General features: G+C 40.4%; 1 protein-coding gene across 1 annotated transcript; it reads left to right on the forward strand.

Annotated features, from left to right (window-relative positions):
• Nucleotides 1-11,177: 11,177 nt before the first annotated feature.
• Nucleotides 11,178-18,375, forward strand: LOC308410335 (programmed cell death 1 ligand 1-like). The gene is made up of 3 exons (XM_080903596.1): nucleotides 11,178-11,450; nucleotides 16,619-16,978; nucleotides 17,217-18,375. Exons 1-3 carry the CDS (start codon nucleotides 11,381-11,383, stop codon nucleotides 17,408-17,410), a joined length of 624 nt encoding a protein of 207 aa, XP_080759722.1. The 5' UTR covers nucleotides 11,178-11,380; the 3' UTR covers nucleotides 17,411-18,375.
• The last annotated feature ends 300 nt before the right edge of the window (nucleotides 18,376-18,675 follow it).

The raw sequence follows: 18,675 nt of genomic DNA on the forward strand, positions 1-18,675 counted from the left end.
GAGGGATGACAGTGAAGCTTCAAAAGGGAATGATTCACATATGAGGTCTGCTGCCACCTACTGGTAAAACTGGGTGTTACATCAGAGACGCACTATGGAAAATTTATTTTGTTTGTTTATATTCTTTTAAACAACAACAGCTAAACCAAAGCACTTTAGAGTCAGACACTTTTACACTCCAGGTCTCTAAATTATTTAGTGGTCAATGCATGTTTTTTGAACTAACAAATGGATGATGATTCATCTCATAAATTACGACAGACTGATCTCACCAACATAAGTTGCCTTTATAGGTCAACAGCATCAATATTGGTATCAGGAATATTGACCCTGGATTTACTTGGTATCAGACTTATACCAGAATTTGTAGTACTGCACAGCACTAAGCAGAGCACCTGCTTTATACTTTAATGTTAGAACCCTGGCCATATTTTTGAATGAATGTGTCTGGATTGTGTTTTATATGTGTGGTCTTTATGAGAGGACCTGGGGAGCAGTTTTTGGATGGCGTTGACCTGGCAGCTGCTGGTTGGTTCCCCATTAACAACTGGCTGTTTTAAAAACCCTTATACCAGCAGGGCCGTCCTTCAAATTCTGTTCTGTCTGCTTTTGCACTTTTTTTTGCTAATCTTGCAATTTTGGCGTCTACGCCACCAGCGCTCATGTCTAATCCACACTTCCCCAAAGCAGCCAGCTGTGGTGAGTGACAGAGACTTTGTTCGTGCTCTTTCGGAGAAAGGAAAAAATATGGACAGACACTGCTAACCCCAGTTCGAAAGGTCCATGCCATCGCCTGCCACAGACTCCATGCCATCACTCGCTTTGGGAATTAAACCAATGGGTCCCTTTCCAGCTGAGGCTGGAGGACGCCCATCTCCAGAGCCTGCTGCAGTCTCAGTCAGAGGCCTCAGCGATGTTTGGTTATATCACGTCTCAGCCAGAGGTCTGCGCTCCGCTATCTGGTTCTGCAACTGCCAAACCTGATCCGCATTCGGCACTGCCGGGACCTTCCATGGCATGACCAGGACCTCCTGCACCTGCCACTCCAGGTACCGTCTCCACCTACCAAGCCACCCAAAGGTCTTCACCCACACCTCGACTAGCCTCCAGCCCTGCCACATCTCTGGCAGCCGTTCTTCTGAACTGCTTCTTCTCTGCCGTTAGCCACATGGCCACACAGCCTGGGTTTTGATTAGTCAATATATGTATTTTTGAATTTCTCCCTCTCAGTGTCTAGTCTTCTGCCTTCCATTTGTACAGTGACTGACCTGGATGTCTCTGTGTCACCAGCCTGTATAACTTTATCTACTTACCACTTATTCTCCTTATGAGGATCTGACCTGATATGTTTAATATGCTGCTGAGAATATAGCCTAGAAGAAGTGTATAGTATAGCTTTTATTTTGGAAAGAGCCATTTCTCTGTAAAAAACTCTCTTTTCCAAAGATGAGTGATTTCTCCATCAGATTTATTTATTTTTATTTATTTTGTTATTTCAGCAACATTAAATTTAAAAACTGTACTTTTGAGAGTGACAGATATGGCGCGATATGGCAGCGAGCCATATCAATTTCTGTGATATTCTTATTAAGATAAATATTTTATTAATGTGGCAAGATCATTATGTATATTTCACTGAATTAGATATGATAAGGGTGGAGAAAGTCTGGATGCCCCAGTGAGTCATGAAGGTACTACAGGTGGGCCACAGTAAAAACAGAAATTCAGGTTGAAATTAGTCACAGCCAAGTGTGTTAAATTACACATTCATCTGAATGTATTTATTTATATAAAAAGTGAATTAAAAATAAAAGGTGGTGATATCACTGACTACTCTGACCTATATTCACTGCTCTGTAAGAACAGATCTTTATTGTCACTGTTACAAAAACAATGAAACACATTGAAGTTTGTGTGTCAGTGGCAGGTGGGTCACACATTGACTTTAACACTTTGCGTTTGATTGATTAGATTGAGGATTTAGCTTTGGGTGGTGTGTGTGGGATTTTCTGTTTTTTGAGTGGGAGGAACACCACTCTTGTTTTTTGGGAATTGGTGACTTAAAATATTTTCAGTTTTAGTATTTGGACTTTAAGTCAAATAAAGAATAATGCAGCAAATGTTTACACAGTTACTTACAGATTATTATGTAGGTGCAGCTGTCTGCTCAGCTTTGCACTTTTTGATGGACTCAAAGAGATCTGAAGTTTTCTTCTGCCCTTTACAACAAATCTCACACGTAGGAAATCAAAGCTCTTTGTTGGTTTTAAGTAATTAGAATGGAAACACTGTTCCTGTTTTATTTCCAGTCACTAATTCCAAAGTGTTTACTGTTTATCTGACAACAGCTTCTTTTTTCTGTTCTCCCACTTCAGCACAGAGAAATGAAGTGAATATTCACAGGTACACACAATAACAAGAATCTTTGATATCACTTCACAAACAGAGAGATGATGACAAAACAACAGAAACATTTTAAAAATAGCTCCATGTTTAGGTAGAGCTTGTTTTACAGATGATGATGTACGTAAACTGTACACACTAGCAGGAAATGAACTCACACTGAGTCCATCTGTACCAATAATACTCACTGAACCAGTTTGACCAGGATACTGATGAACACACACACACATACATGCAAACACACACGTGCTCAGTGCTGCTGATGATCGGACAATTGTAATCAGTAAATTATTGATTTATTGATTGATCAGATCAGTCTGAGGTGACGACTTCATGAAGAGTTTTCATGTCTTTCTGAGACTCACTTCTCCACAAACTCAAAGCTGACTTTAAAGATTCCTCCAGATGTTTTCAGAGTAAACACTATCAGATCCATGTGTTATTGTTTTAATTTTTTCAGGAAATGTAGGCAAGAATAGATCTTTGCTGTAACTTGTTTTGAGCAGCCACATATCTCACGTAGTCATATGAGCCTTCAGTTTACTGAGAAAGCACAAACCACTACTTGTTTCTGTTCTCATAGACGTTCACAGACTTGGCAGTTTTGTCTGTAGACACTGACAGCTGGAGTGGGCAGTGTAAAACTGATTCATTTTTATTTTAAATTAATTGTAACTTTTTTCTGATTTAAATCTGTTTTTCAACCCTTAAGATGTTTCCTGACATGATGGTGGTTATGAGCCGATGACGTTATGCTGAGAAAAACTACCAGATGGAGACAAGAACAGGATAAAGTAAGTGGCTTTGATCACAGTCAGTGTTTAAGATTTTTACTAATAATGTTTTTGTTTGTTTTCTGACATTTGTGAACATTTTTTTCTGCATCTATTACTGTTGTTACCTTCACCAAGGAGGTTATGTGTTTAGTAGCACTAGCATGTCTGTCAAAGTTCAATAAAACATAAACGTTTGTTTGTATTGACGTGTACCAGCTTGTAGGGAATAATATCTGGGATTCCATATATATCATGTTACTTTGGACCTCTGACCTTTTCTTTAAGGTCAAATGAGGACAAATTTTTCCTAAAATTAATTTTGTCTTTAAAACGTTGAATAAATTGTTTGCATTCATATTTATCAAATTATCCTGGTTCATAGTATTATAAGATAATATCAGTTAAACATATGCTGTAATATAATATTATATATAATATGCTTAAGTTGTTCGTCTCCAGTTATCAATACCTATTATCCATTTCCTCCTCCTAAATACTGTTCATCTAATCAAAGTAAACATCTGTCATGCTGCTCTTATCTGAGGCTTGTTGCACTACAAATTTCTGTACATTTAACCAGAACAAAGAAAACTAAGGACTATATAAAAATATATAATTTTGCTCCCATAAAAGTAAATACTACCCAACAGAGACCTTAATTCTCATGTGAGGTTTTTGAGTTGTGTGTCTACAATTAATTATAAATAGTGCATATTTTATGTGAGCCTAAGCATGTTAACATGGGGTTTTATTGTTATTCATTAGAACAAGTTGATGTAAATTCACAGAGTGCAGTGGGAAGTTGTCTCCACATCTACCTGTGTCAGTGAAACAAGTCCACTTCCTGTTATGGTCACACCTTAGTTTGCATTTTTGAAATTTGTTAATCAAATATCTGAGCGTACAGTGGTTTCTCTGTGGCAAGATCTCAGATCTGGGTGTGTCTGTTTAAAACAGCAGTTTACTGGTCAGCTCAGTCAGTTTGGTACAGAGGAAACTTGTTACAGGTCATCTTTACAGTTTTAGTTGGAAACATTTACTTTTGTAAACCAGATCTGTCGCTTAGACATGGGGTGAGGAGTTGAGCCATCCAGGAGAGGCTCAGAATAGAGATGCTGCTCCTCCACATCAAAAGGAGCCAGATGAGGTGGTTTGGGCATCTGACTAGGATTCGTCTTGGACACGTCCTGGGTGAGATGTTCTTTGGATATCTCACTGGAATGAGACAGCAGACCCAGGACACGCTGGAGAGATTATATCTTTTGTCAGCAGGGAGAGGGAGGACTGGGCTTCTCTACTTAGGCTGCTGCCCCCATATAAACAGAAGAAAATGGATGGATTGATGCATGTAAATCCTATTTTTTCCCACCCTGATGATCAGAAGAGTGTTGGAGGGCTTCAGAGATCCTTCAGAACAACAGTAAGTGTTTAAAATGACGTCTTTCAGTTTTTTAGATAATCTGACAGGTTGACTGAAGTCTGTGGGCTTCAGTAGATTAACAGATTGTTAATGTTAACAGTATAGATTTCTTATGCTTATCTTATAAAGTATAAGCTACACATACTTGTATTTAAGCACTGGCTCAAAGTAAAATTTATGAAACAGCAGCCACTGACACTATAACAGTTTCACTTCTAGTGTTAACTCGCTGCCAGCAAAAAGACAGGAAGTTAACATTTAATGATTCCTCTTGGTCACACTTTACTCCACTTCTCTTCTGCTCAGTTTCATCATATTTCTCCTTTCTTTCTTTTTGTCACTGCACATGAGGAGAAAACAAACAGAAAAAATAAATGAAATAATAAATGAAACTAGAATTAAACAATCTTTGTTTTTTTCTCTTCAGATGAATTTAAAAAAAAATAAATAAAGATTGAAAATTAAATAACTTTCTTATAAACTCACATAAAATCAAACCCTCAAGAGAAAAAAAACACCCAAAGTACATTAAATTAAAAATTTTACTGTTTGGATCTATTAGTCGGTCAGTCTAGTCAGTCTAAGCTAACCGGAGCTATGTTAGCTCTTTTTTTTTTATTTTTATTAGAGCTATGTTAGCTCTAATAACAAACATTGAACAGACAGATGAACCAACACTGAAGAAGAAAAAGAAGAAGCTCCATGTTGTAGTAGCCCTTAATTTTAGAGTTTATCAAACTTTACACAAAGCAGGAAATCTCATTCACACAGTTTTCTTACTGCTGAACCAGTTTAATATGGATAATGCAAAAATACAACAATACCACAATGCAAACACACACACACCCTTTTCCACTCAGACAAAGCTGCTGAGGATTCAGTGATTAATTAGATCATTAAGTTACTAGTTTCAATTTTTATATTATTTTGAAGTGAGGACCAATAAACACATTTTGTCACTTAATTAAGTGTAGTTCTTTAAAACAAAGGGAGCTGAGGAATCCCAAAGCAATTAATTTTGACGTGAGAAACTACTTCAGGTTGCACTACCCCAATAACACACTAGGGGGAGCTCTTTGATCAACATTTACAGACACACTAACAAAGTGCTTCAAAGAAGGTCAACGAATCTGCACATTACTTCAGTGGTGTAACAGCTCCACCACAAAAACAACTTTAAGTCAAAACAACAAAGCAAAATTGGCAAGATCAACCTAAAAGAGCAACATAACCATAACATATACAATAAACACACTTTCCTTAGAATCAAAACAAAGTTTTCTTCCCACCTAGGTGGTTAGCTGTGCCAAACAACCCACTTGTCCACAACAAAGTCATTTCAGCCTCAGACATGTTGAAAGTTGTGCTCAGAGTCTGGAGTTGGAGCCAGGGCCCTGACTCCCCCTCAGATGGCATCGAGGGCTGGTAGGGTGCAAGATGATCAGAGCTCATCCACCCTATTCCAATTGACCATCTGCACTCTGTAAACCATGCCTGACAGTCTGCACAGTGCATTGTTCAACCCACTGACTCATCAGTTTGGGAGAAAGGCCATTCTTGTTCTCTGGGCAGTAGACTCACACCTGCTGTCTCGATGCATGGCCTTCTCTCCTGCAGCGTGTATCATAACTCAATTCAGCCAGGAGCCTGGATCAAAGACGGCCTGTCTGTCATCTCGTGTAACTCCCATAACTGTTCTCAGAGATTATGGAGGTAGTCCAATCTGGGTTCACTGGACAACTCTGTCTCAGGGAGAAGCCCGAGTACCAGGTCTTATTGGGCTACAGAGGTCATATCCAAACTTTCCAAACAGTGCACTCAAGCGCTTTTTCCATTAGTACCGACTCAGATTGGCTCGACACGACCCGATGTGGTATGACTTGATTTTCCAGCAAAATCAAGTGCCACCATCTTATAGCAACATGGCCAAAATTTTACCACATCACTTGAATGCAACACAAATGGCACAAGAAAGGTGGACATTGATGGACATTGTTAAACCTATTACCTGGTCTGTGACTCGGGGAACACAGTGTCGCTTCTGTGCAGCTATTTCCCACCTTGCTCTTCATGGTGACAAGGTCATAGCTTTTCCATTGGTCAGTGGTAAGGGGAATAAGCCAAGTATGCCCACCCAAGTCATTCTACCTGATCCTGTTCCAAGGAGGCATAGGAGCATTGTGACAGTCCCTTCTGGACAGTGCAAGCAGAGAACACAGTCCTCTAAGTCTTGGCAAAACTTTAGCCACTAGAACTTGAACCGAAGTCTTTGTAAAGTCTTGATGACTCTGAAGTGACATGTCCTTACCGAACCATAAACTAGCTGTTCGATCTCTTTCTTTCTCTCTCTCGTCACTGACACTCCCAAAACTTTCACCTCTCCCTAATCGAACAAATGCCACATGTCCAAAGAAGGATCTCTTCTTTCAGAGTGCAGAGACAGATGTGGTATGTACCCCCAGTGTCACTGTTACTTGCCAGAGGTAATGGCACTTCAGGCATTCTTGTGGCATAATGTGGCACTTTCATGATGCCTTGTCAGGAAGATTCTGACAGTGGGTTTAGGGAAAAGTTTTACTGTCCCTTATAGTTGCCATAGGTGGGGATGTGCTGCTCTCTGAAACTGCTGTCACCAGGGGTGAGCTGGTTGCCTGTGACCACGGAGAGTGGTGGATTCTCAGCCAATTCTGTCTATCTCCAACCAATAGGTGGGGGTGTGTCAGGTCCCCTGGATGACCTGTTCTTGGCTGTAGGTCTGTACTCTTGTTTATTCAAGTGCCATTAATGGCTTGTTGATGGGTGTTAAGTTCCTCCATTACTCTCAGATCTTCTTTTAAAATGGATACCAACTCCATATCCCTGTGAAGAAACACAGCAACATTGGTAGAAAAAACTAAAAGAGCTGCATAACCATAAAACATACAGTAAACACGAGTTCCTTAAAATCAAGATAAACAGAATTTAAATTTTAAATTAAACTGAAAATTAAATTGAAATGTGAATAATCCAGAATAATCCAAAAACAAAAATCAAGAAGTCCAGAAAACTCTGAACTGAGGAAGGGTGAACAGAATCCAAAATACTAAAAACCCTGCGAGCCTGAGTATCTCAGGGGGGGCATCCAGGAGGCCAGTGATGGAGATTAAGCTACTGAGGTGGATAGCCAGGAGGCCAACAGTATAGATTGAGAAACTATGAGTGCTGACCATCTGATTAGCAGCAGAAACAGCTTGTCTACAGACCAGCATTGATGGTGATGATAGGGTAGTTCAGGAGGCTTAGTCAGAGGCCAGCAAGGAGGCCAATACAATAAGAACTCTGACAGAATGCTTTTGTTGGCCTGGCTGCGGGACCAAAGTGGTCCTTACAACCCTTCAGTGACTTATATTGATGAAGGAGGCAGACCCCTCCAGAGACTCAACAGGTGACCACCAGTGAAGGCAGAGAGCCATGGACACAGGCGGCATGGAAATATGGTCACTAAGATGTAGCTGTGGACAATGATGTCACAGATCATTTCTGTGTAAAACAGCTGTCAAGAAAATATATGCAATTCTTTCACATGAGTGTCAGTCAGAACAGATCGATGCTTTGATTTCACGTTTTATAGGGTAGAAAACAATGACTCGCAGACGTATGTTGACCCAAACACTGACAGTATCTTGAGCGCAGCCCGTTTTTCCATTGGCACACTTTTCCAGAACTCAATGGTCCCTTCCCTTAAAGCAGGTTTCAATTGGTCCTCTTCACAAAGATCTATCATCTCCAACTCAGCCGCAGCTTCATCTGTGACTAGCGGGACTTTCAAACAACCGGTCTCTGCATTAAATGGGTCGACGAGGAACGTAATCTGTGGCCTTTTCAATTGTAGATCATGGAATCGGGTCACGAAGCTTTCGTGCAAGTTTTCAATCAGCGTTGCATATCTGGCTCTTTGCTTACTCAGGGCAGCGCTGGCGACTTGCCCGCTGGCTTTTAGCAGAGTGGGAAAATGCGTTAAATCTCCCTTTTGAATATGTGTCTTGAACAGCTTCAGTTTGTTGACAAACGCAAACACACTTTGCACCAGGTCAGGCAGCATTTTTAACTTACCCTGCAGGGTCAGGTTCAGTCTGTCCAAGTGACACAGCATGTCAACCAAAAAGGCCAGATCCATAATCCACTTGAGGTCCGAGAGCTCGGGATAGTCCTTGTCCTTCTTTTCCATAAACAGTTTCACGGCATCCAAAAGCTCAAAGAAGCGAGAGAGTACCGGGCCTTTTGACAGCCACCTCACAGTGCAGTGCAGCGGCAGGTCACCTGGAAGCCCTTGGTCCAGCTCAGCGATGAGATTCTTGAATTGCCTGTGGTTAAGCGCATGTGTGCGGATATAGTTGACAATTTCCATCACAGGCTTCATGACGTTATCTAAATTCAATGATTTAGACACGAGTTGCTCCATGTGGATGATGCAGTGGAAATTCCAAAAGTCAGGAATAGTTTGGTCAGCTTTGCACAGCCCCACAAGCCCGTTCACAGATCCCATCATTGCTGGTGCTCCATCCGTGGCTATTGCAGTTAATTTCGTTATGGGCAGATTTGCTTTTTCAAATGCAGCCATCATGGTTTCTTTCACATCTATGCCACGGGTTCTGTCTTTTATGGCACAATATCCAGGAGTTCTTCTTTGATCACACAATCGTTTGACACAGACCATGCAGATATTGCCAACTGAGGCTTGTCTTGTATATCACAACTCTCATCCAATGCAACACTAAAATACTCACATGCTTGAAGGTCAGAGTGCAACTGTGATTCCATAGTCGTGTTAATGTCCAATATTCTGTGTTCAACAGTGTGGCGGCACAGTTGGACGTCTGATACCATGCGTTTTAATTTGTCGTTTTCAGGAGACAAAATTTTAACAACGTCACTGAGGCATTTTTTAACGACCTACCCTTCATTGTATGGCTTTTTAGCCCGTGCAATGTTCCAAGCCAGCTGATAGGATGCGAGCGTTATGGTCTCTGACTGCTTCTTTAATTTTTGGAAAAACTGTATCTGCTTTTCTGCCTGACTTTTCAAAGTGGCCAACTCGTGTTTGCGAAGTTCAGTCCCTTTTGGAAATTCCTGGTCGATGTTAGCATGGAGTGAGCTGAAGTGGCACTGAAGATTTGAAGCTTTGAAATGCGCTAATGATGTCTGACATATAAGGCAGAATGGCTTACCATTGCGTTCAACAAAAAAATATAAACTCTCCCACTCTGTTAAAAACGTCCTGTGTTCATCTTCATATTTTCTTTTTGCTGTGCATTTTTTTCCTGCCATTTTAAGGGCGAACTTGCTCCTACTGGGAAACTTTGCAGTATTTTCATCTCACACACATGCGCATTTGACGAAAATACCGTATTGAACTCAAGCGAACGCGCACATTTTAAAACAACAACATAAAAACAACCCAAAACACAAACACAAACTTTGATATGAATGTAAGAGCGGTGGGAATGAGAATCAGCACCTCCAAATCTGAGGCCATGGTCCAGCACTGTGGGTAGTGACCGAAAGAACGAGATCGCGAATATAAGCGGCGGAAATTAGCTTCCTCCAAAGGGTGGCTGACCTCTCCCTTAGAGATAGGTTGAGAAATTCGGCCATTCACAAGGGACTCAGAGTAGAGTGGCTGGGGAGAGGGAGGTCTGGGCTTCTCTGCTTGGGCTGCTGCCCCCACGACCCGGCCCCAGATAAGAGGAAGAAAATGGATGGATGGATGAATGGATGGATGGATGGATGGATGGATGGACATTATAAATAACATTTAGAATATTGGGAAGGGATTCATAATGGTGTTCTTTATAATTTCACAATATAGTGAAGTAAGATAGAAACAAGGTTAAGATAAAAATAAAAATAATTACTAACATTTTGACATTTTACAAAGAACAAATTGCATTGTAAATAAACAGTGCAGATTTTATTTAAGAAACTGAGTTATTTTCACAGTTTCATGGTTGATGGAGTCTTTAAAAGTTTTGTTCACATTTAGTGGAATCTAATGCTTTAGAAAATAAAGACTTCAGTTTTGTAAAGCAATTCACATTTGTGTACATTTCTTGATAGTGTTACAGAAGAAACGCCCCAAAGCTAAACCTATCAAGTGCAGAATGTTTTTGGTTTTTTTTGGATGGAATCAAAAGTTTTGTAGAAATTAAATGAGAAGTAAATAATCAATAAGGTCTAATACTATTCTTATATGATCAGAGATATACCAATTCCTCTGTTTGTGTCTCATCAGTTACGAAAGCTAAAGCTACCTTAATTGTATGAGCAAATATTTGGGTAGAAACTTTCTAGTCCTTATTAAGAAGTTAGACAGGACGCCAATCAGGAAAGTGTTTGAGGGCTTCATTTTTATATATTTACATTGTTGTACAGTGGAACGATTTTAAAGTCCTTTGGTCTCTAGCATGGAGCTGATTGTTTATGGATGAGAGCGGTTACGGAGATCATTCAAGAAACACTCAGAGCTGTTTTAGTTTTCACCTCTTTTCTTATGACTCACTTATTGTTCGTATAGCTCAGCGAACCTGACGTCACTTAAATGCGACTACCTTAAGAGAACTGAATCGCAAGTTTGAAGTTGAAATGATCGGCTGAAGCTCAAATAATCTTTGTCTTGCTTAAACTTTAAATTGAATCTCCTGTAGTTACTTTTTAAAGTCATAGTCTGTTATTCGCAGAAAATATCATCAGACTAGCATATTTAGAACAAACTTGTCCGATCATCAGAAAGAAGAACACGGAAATGTTTGCTGTAACTGCGTCACTCTGCTCCACTTTGCTGTTTTTTGGCATCTTCGTGTTTGTCTCGGCAGGTGAGGTTAATAAACCAAAATTTTCCCCTCTGAGATAAAAAAGGAAAAAATGGTATCTTTGTCGTTTACGTGGTGCCAATACTTCACAAATAATTTGTTTCATGTCGATTCCATTTGTTTGTGTCCGTGAATGCATCACGAGGCTGGGTGGGGTCTGTACTTGTTTTATCGTAGAGTTAGCATGTTTGCTATCTGTACCACTGTACGGACTGTCCTTCTGACTAAAGTGAGATCTGTGGTTGAAATGATGGCAGTGCACAGATTCTGTGCTTTAATCGGTCTGTAACGTCTGTTGCTCGTGTTGTTGTTGGTCTGTCAGCCAGCCGGGAGCAGAGCGAAGGCTAACATACCAAAAGCTCCCGAGTGTTAAAAACAAAGACAAGTATCGCTACAGTCACTGTCTGTGCTTTTCGTGCTTTAGTTTTTGATCTTTGAAGTTTTTTAGGTTCTCTTGTTCTTTGTAAACTCTGCTATCACTTCCTGCTCTTTTTTCACCTGCCAACCAATGAACATTCAGAAATGGCCTACGTCATCTGGCTTCCAATGACGTACAGTCAGGTGGGTTACCCTCCTCAACCAAAAAGTGGATGGACAGGTTTGTGGGACAATAAAACCGGCTTAGTGTGTGGAGACTTGTTGGAACACTGCAGGATAGAACCGACCTAAATCCTCTGACCGCAGGAATTTGGCTCACATATGATGAAGCAATTATCATCTCCATCATACTTGTTAGATGAGAGAAGGCAAGGAGTTGCAGAAAAGGGTGCTGGGTAGGAGTGCTGTAGATGTGATGGTGCAGGAGAATGGACAGGTGGATGTGACAGTGGAGTAGACTGTCAACATCTGAAGAGTTCACTATAAGTCTTGGCTTCTTTGCTTTTGACTTCGTCTCCTTATCAGCGATTATGAAGCGATATTGTTTGAGTGGCGACACTTATCCACATACGTTCTATAGATTGGCATCTTGCGGCATCATAACAGTAGCTGAAGGCTGCGGTGAAGCAGGAGGAAGAGGCTGCACTAATAAAAGATGAGTAAAGACCACAGGAATTGTAGATGCAGAGGGCTGTAAAGGCACAGCTTCAGATGTTAATATAGTTGATACAGAAGAGTCCGCCTGTTCTTGTTGTGCTGCATGCTAAGCCTGATGTATGTGTAGGTGAATCCCTTGTAGCTGTTGTTGGACTGTGAACCACAACAAGGTAACTGCACGCTAGTTGAGGGAGACAACTGTAATGTGGCTAAAATGCAGCTTTGTGGCATGAAGGGTAGGACAGGTGAGCACTCTGTGGATATGAAATCGATTTGACCATTTAGTCCATTTCCACTTAAATTAGATCAGCCTTCAAACTCTTTCATCTTCTGGTTTCTTGTCTACCAACATGCATCCAGCCACTCCCATCTATCATCTGGACTACAGGATATCTAGCAGTTTTCCCCAGGCTATAGGTGTCACTGCATTAATTGGTCTCAGTGGAGATGTTTGCCTTATTGTGCTGATTACAGGACAATGACGAGGGAGGTTAGGTGAGTTTAAGGCTACGTCCACACGTACACGGAGATTTTTGAAAACGCAGATTTTTCGATGCGTTTGCACCTTTCGTCCACACGTAAACAGTGTTTTCGGTCACTGAAAACAGAGATTGTTAGAAACTCCTGCCAGGGTGGAGATTTTCAAAAACTCAGTTTTTGCATTTATGTGTGGACGAAGAAAACGGAGAAAGCGCAGCATCAAAGGTGTGCGGCTTTTTTGATGTTACAAGGGCGGACTTACAGAAAATACTGTTACTGTTAATTGTACTCTCTGCAGTGTTTAAATGTTTACATATACACATGAAGTTACTGTCCCTCCACACATAGGACTCAGTTCTGCTTCTATGCACCATCTTTGTTTACTCTTTCCCACCCAGGCTTCTAGACTTCTGATTGGCCAACATTTCTACACGGTTAGGAATATATCGCCAACTGTTGCTTTGGCACGTTCCTGGCAGCGTTTTCCTTCATTTTTGGTGCAGGATCTTAAAAAAAAACAAAAAAACCCCGGAAAATCTCACTTTTGAAAAATACCTGTGCCACACTAGCCTGGATAGATTTGAAAAAGGCGTCCGCGTCCATACTAGAGCTTTCAGTCATTTTCACAGAGTGTGCGTCCATATTGAAATGGCCAAAAATGCTTACGTTCCAGTACTGCACATGCGTGCCGTTTATTTACTTTCCGGCTCCTTGAAACGTCGCGGTAGGATGTTGAAGAAAAGTACAGAGTTTTTTTAAATGGACTAACAATGAGGTGGAGTTGTTGCTGAGAGTAACGCAAAATTACAAAATCGCAAAAGCGAGTGAGAATTAAAGAATTTGAAGAAAAGCTATCTGGAGCATTTACAAACTGATATTAATCTTTAATAGGGCTGTCAAAATTGAGAGCAAGCAAGGGACGATAACCTCCGCCATGTTGGTTGAATTGGTCACATGACTGCATCATATGACTAAAATGCATCTTCGTTTTAGAAAGTCTCTGTTTTTACTGTCCACACTGTGAAGTGAAAGCACAGCTTTCAAATGTATGCGTTTTCGAGAGAGTCTTGAAAATGCTGTGTTTTACATCAGCAAAAACGCCGTCTCAGTGTGGACAGGAGGCCAAAACAGAAAGTAAACGATGCATTTTTACAATGCTTTAAGGACCATTTCTGAAAACTGCATTGAAACGCTGGTGTTTACAAGTCTTCTGTAAGACAGACTGCAGCTACCTAAGAATTTGGGTAATTGTCTTCAAAAAGTCCCAGAGACACGTTAAACACTGTTTTAATCCAGTCTTAATCCACCCAAGACTGAAAACATTATGTTATAGCGTGTGAGTGTGGGCTCCTGGAAAAAATAAATATTGAATATTGAATGAAATATTATTGGATGGACAATAATATGAACTTCTGCTGGGGTAGTATATGCTGCACAAGCAATATTTCACAATCTGTCCACAAGAGGGCGCTGTAGACCATAAATTTGCCTCCATTTTGTGAGGTTTGCAAGTTTTCCAATAGTAGCGCACAACTGTGGCAAAACTTCCAACAGCTATAGAGTAGAACAGCCATTTAACTGATTGTTTTTACAGCTTGATGCTATTAAAATAAACCACAAAAGCAATCTTAGTGACATAATATCAGGAGTTCTATAAATAATCAATTAAAGAGATATTTAATCTTCACATTTGCAACCAGTTATAACCAGCATCATGATACTTAAACTGGCAAACATATAACATTTACAGATTTATTAACATGCAACTCAATCACAAAAACCTTTATTACAACTGTGACACCGCTCCATTAAGATACCAGATGCAGAGTGCTGCTGACCACTGGCATAAAGTTCCTTTGGGCGTGCTTGGCTATTGTGTTTAGACGTCACAAGGCTTAATCAGAGCAGGGAGATTTACACAGTGTGTGTCAGTGTGATGTGTTGTAGTTTCAGGAGTCAGTATGCAGCTACAAAGCTTTTTGTTCAGTGTATACAAACAGCTGTAGCTCCATAAAGGCAGCATGCAGAGACTCACAGTGTCTTATAATGAGAGGCTGCTTTCTCTCACACATTATGTTCACTTATTATCAGCACGTGTGTTTCTATCGATCTGTGGTCAGTGAAAAATCAGTGATTTTGATCTGGTTAGTTAAGTAACAGGGTTTGTCAATCAGTTTTAGCTGCATTGTGTTAATTTGCAGCTCTGACACTGTGCCCCTGTCAGTGCACATGAGACGGATGTAAAAAGGTCTGCAGAATCTGTAGAGAATGTTATTTATTGTTCAGCATGGCTGGTTTGGTGGTGAGTGAGTGATGGTCATGGAGATCATATCCACTGACGGATGCACAGACCTCTGCAGGTTAGTCAGCAGCACCCTGACTGTCGTTAGGTATCAAGAGGAATTCTTGGACTCACTGTCAGACCCTACACTGGTGCAGTGGGTCCTTGGTTTGTCCTGGTGCACAACAATGCGGTGGTGAGAGTATGCAGGCAGCTGCTGGAGGAGGAAGAAAGAATTTATACTGGCCCCACCCCTTCCTGCTTAATCCAACAGAACAGCTCTGGGACATTGTTTCACTCTCTGACTTTGCAGGAGCTCAGTGTTGGATATGGTAAATCGAGTGTTTCTTGTTTAGTGCCTTTCTACTCTGAGGAGTATTTATACAACATGCCTCATTCACCCATTCACATGCACACTAGAACAGCCAGGGATCGAACGCACAACCTTCCAATTAGATGACAAGCTTCATCCCCTGACCTATAACAAAGAAAGGATTTCACCAGGACACAATCATTAGAAGCATGCCCCGATGTTGTCAGAGATCGATACAAACATGTGGAGGTCATACAATTAATTTTGTGGGTCTTTTTTTTAACTTCAGCCCCCTGTAAGTTAATAACTTCCCATCATTTTGTTCTTAACACTTTACCCAAAGCATATCAGTGTAGATGTCAGCTTTGTTTATTTCCTCACTGAGATCTGATGTGTTTTAAAAGATTTCCTTTAGTATCTGCTGTTATACACAATGAGCTCTTTGGTTGTTACAAACAGCACTGCTTTAACCCTCTGAGGTTTCTACTGAAGGTGATAAGTAAATCTAACCCTGTGCTATGGAAATAGGAGATTCTGGCTTTTTGAAAAATGTTCCCAACTATAAAAAGGAGAGGAAAAAAAACAAAAACAGAAAAGACACATTGGCTTCAGCAGGAATAGAATTAAAGTTAGATCTGCTGAGGGAGGGTGTGCAGTGGCACTAAATATGCTAGCAGCATTTTTCACTTTAATGATAGCTGGAACAAACCTTTTTTTTTTTTTAACACAGCACTCTCAGTGTAAACAATGTATAATATTTAAACTATTCATTAGCCAAAAACTCTAAAAAAAAAAAAAAAACATAAAAAACAAAATCTTTAAAGTAATAATAAAGTCATTAGTAATTAAGAATGAGCAAGTGATTAAGTAAAATCTAAACATAGAAACAAAAAGAGCTCCTGCAACAGGCTGCCACTAACCAAAGAAACAAGTTAAAGAATAAATAAATACATTTCTCTTTGCTGGTTTCTCTTTTCTTTCTGTAAGTCTTCACTGTGATTGGCTGTTTGGTTAATTACTTTGACCTTTAACCTCTCTGCTCTGTGTCGTTTCCTCTTTCAGACCAAAAAATCATCACAGCTGAGTCGGGACATAACGTCACTCTGACATGTCGAGCTCCAAACAACAACATCATCTTAGGTGTAGAGTGGAGCAGAGCTGACCTGGGAGATGAATATGTGCTATTTTACAGAAATAAGCAGTTTGATCCAGAAAACCAGCATCCATCTTTTAAGAACCGGGTGGATCTGCAGGACAGACAGATGAAGGATGGAGACGTGTCTCTGATTCTGAAGAATGTGACGACTAATGACACTGGAACATACGAGTGTCGTGTCAAGACGGGAACAAACCGTAGAAAGAGAGCTATTTTAAATGATAACCCCATCAGCATCATCACACTGAGTGTTGTTGATCCTCCAGGTGAGTGAGTAGAGTTGAGTGTGTGTGTGATCAGAGGTGAAGCTGCTTCCTGGTTGTTGATGTTTGTTTCTAAAGATGTTGTTGATGAGACTTTATAGAAAGCAGCTGGTCTGAGTGATGTGATCAGAGTGCAGTAGATAATGTCTGACAGCAGTTTGAAGAGGAAATGGATTCTGTTCTGTTCTTCACTCATCACCTACCTGACAGCTGACACCTCACACCTGTTTCTCACCTGCAGGTCAGCCAGGAGGAGACACAGAGGATGGAGGGAAGGAGGCAGGCGAGCAGAATCTGAATGGATCTATTTGGCTGATTGTCAGTCTCTCAGTTCTCACCGGGCTTATTGTTGCTGGTGTTGTTTTTGTGATCTACAGAAAACATAAACAACAACAGAATCAGGATTCATACCAGCCTCCCGCTGAACCTGTTTGAAAGATTCTTGCATGGTGACACTGGGAAAAGGAACCCAAAAAAAACAGGAGACGATCTGACTGAAGAAACTAAAACAATAGCGTTCAAGTATGAAACAAGAAGAGCTGCATATTTTCAAAGAATTTTCACAGAATGGATGATGGTTTGATAAGTAAGACACAGAGGATGGAGGAAAAAAAGGATAGACCTGTTGGACTGATCGCTGGTCTGGTAGTTCCTGATGTGCTTCTTGCTGCTGTTGGTTTTTTGATATACAGAAAATATAAGTAACCGAAACTGAGTCAGCATTCATACCAGCCTACAGAAGAACTGCAGCATGATGGAAATGGCTCACCGATTCACACAGTCAGATAAGGCTGCATTCCTAAAACAAACAGAAGGATAACGTGTGACTGAAGAAACTAAAAAGATAACATCCAAGTAGAAAACCAGAAGAGTCACACGTTTCCGAAGAAATTTCCTAGGATGGATGATGGTTTGATAAATAAGCTGTGCTTATTTGGAGTATGCATTTGAAGTACACTTCGAATTGGGACAGCCGTCGTCGCGTGGCGGTGACGTAATCGCACTTAAAACGCATACTTCAAGCGTGCAGACCCTGAATTGGGACACAGCCTAAATATTGGGAGCAACAACACCATGAAGAGAACACACAAGACAGTAGTGATGGCCAAATGAAGCTTTCTGAAGCATTGATGCTTGTATTGAAAAACGGTTCATTACTCGAAGCTTTTCAACACAGTCCTCTCTGGTGACATCTGGTGGCCAAAAATATGAAGAGCAGCTTGAATCCACAAAATAAAACCAACTGCTTCGTAATGATTGCCCACTCTACAGAGTGGAATTCTGTCTGATATTGGGCCGCTGTTGTGTTGCTTTGAACGTGTATTTTTTGGGGTGACAAAAATGTTGTTTATTTCTTTAATAAATAATTTTGACCAGTAAACTTTCCTTGTTTAAACATGCACCATTGTGTGGTCTTTCTTTGCTTGTGACTTCTTGATGTTGGTAAATACAAGAATTGAAAAATACCACGTTACATATAATATACATATACTAATGTACAACACATTATGCTTCTTTTTGGGGTTTTTTTTTGTTTTTTTTGCCTGTCCCATTTGGTTCTTTAGCCGTCAGAATTGTTGTCTGAAGACCAACAAGGATACCCAATGGATTTACTTTGCCAAATGGATCATCGTGGCATTGCCGTATTGGTCCATTTGATCGACCTTTGTTTTTATTATTTATTATATTTTATTTTCAGA

The sequence above is a fragment of the Rhamphochromis sp. 'chilingali' genome (assembly GCF_963969265.1).
Source record: "Rhamphochromis sp. 'chilingali' genome assembly, chromosome: 1".
Lineage (NCBI taxonomy): Eukaryota > Metazoa > Chordata > Actinopteri > Cichliformes > Cichlidae > Rhamphochromis > Rhamphochromis sp. 'chilingali'.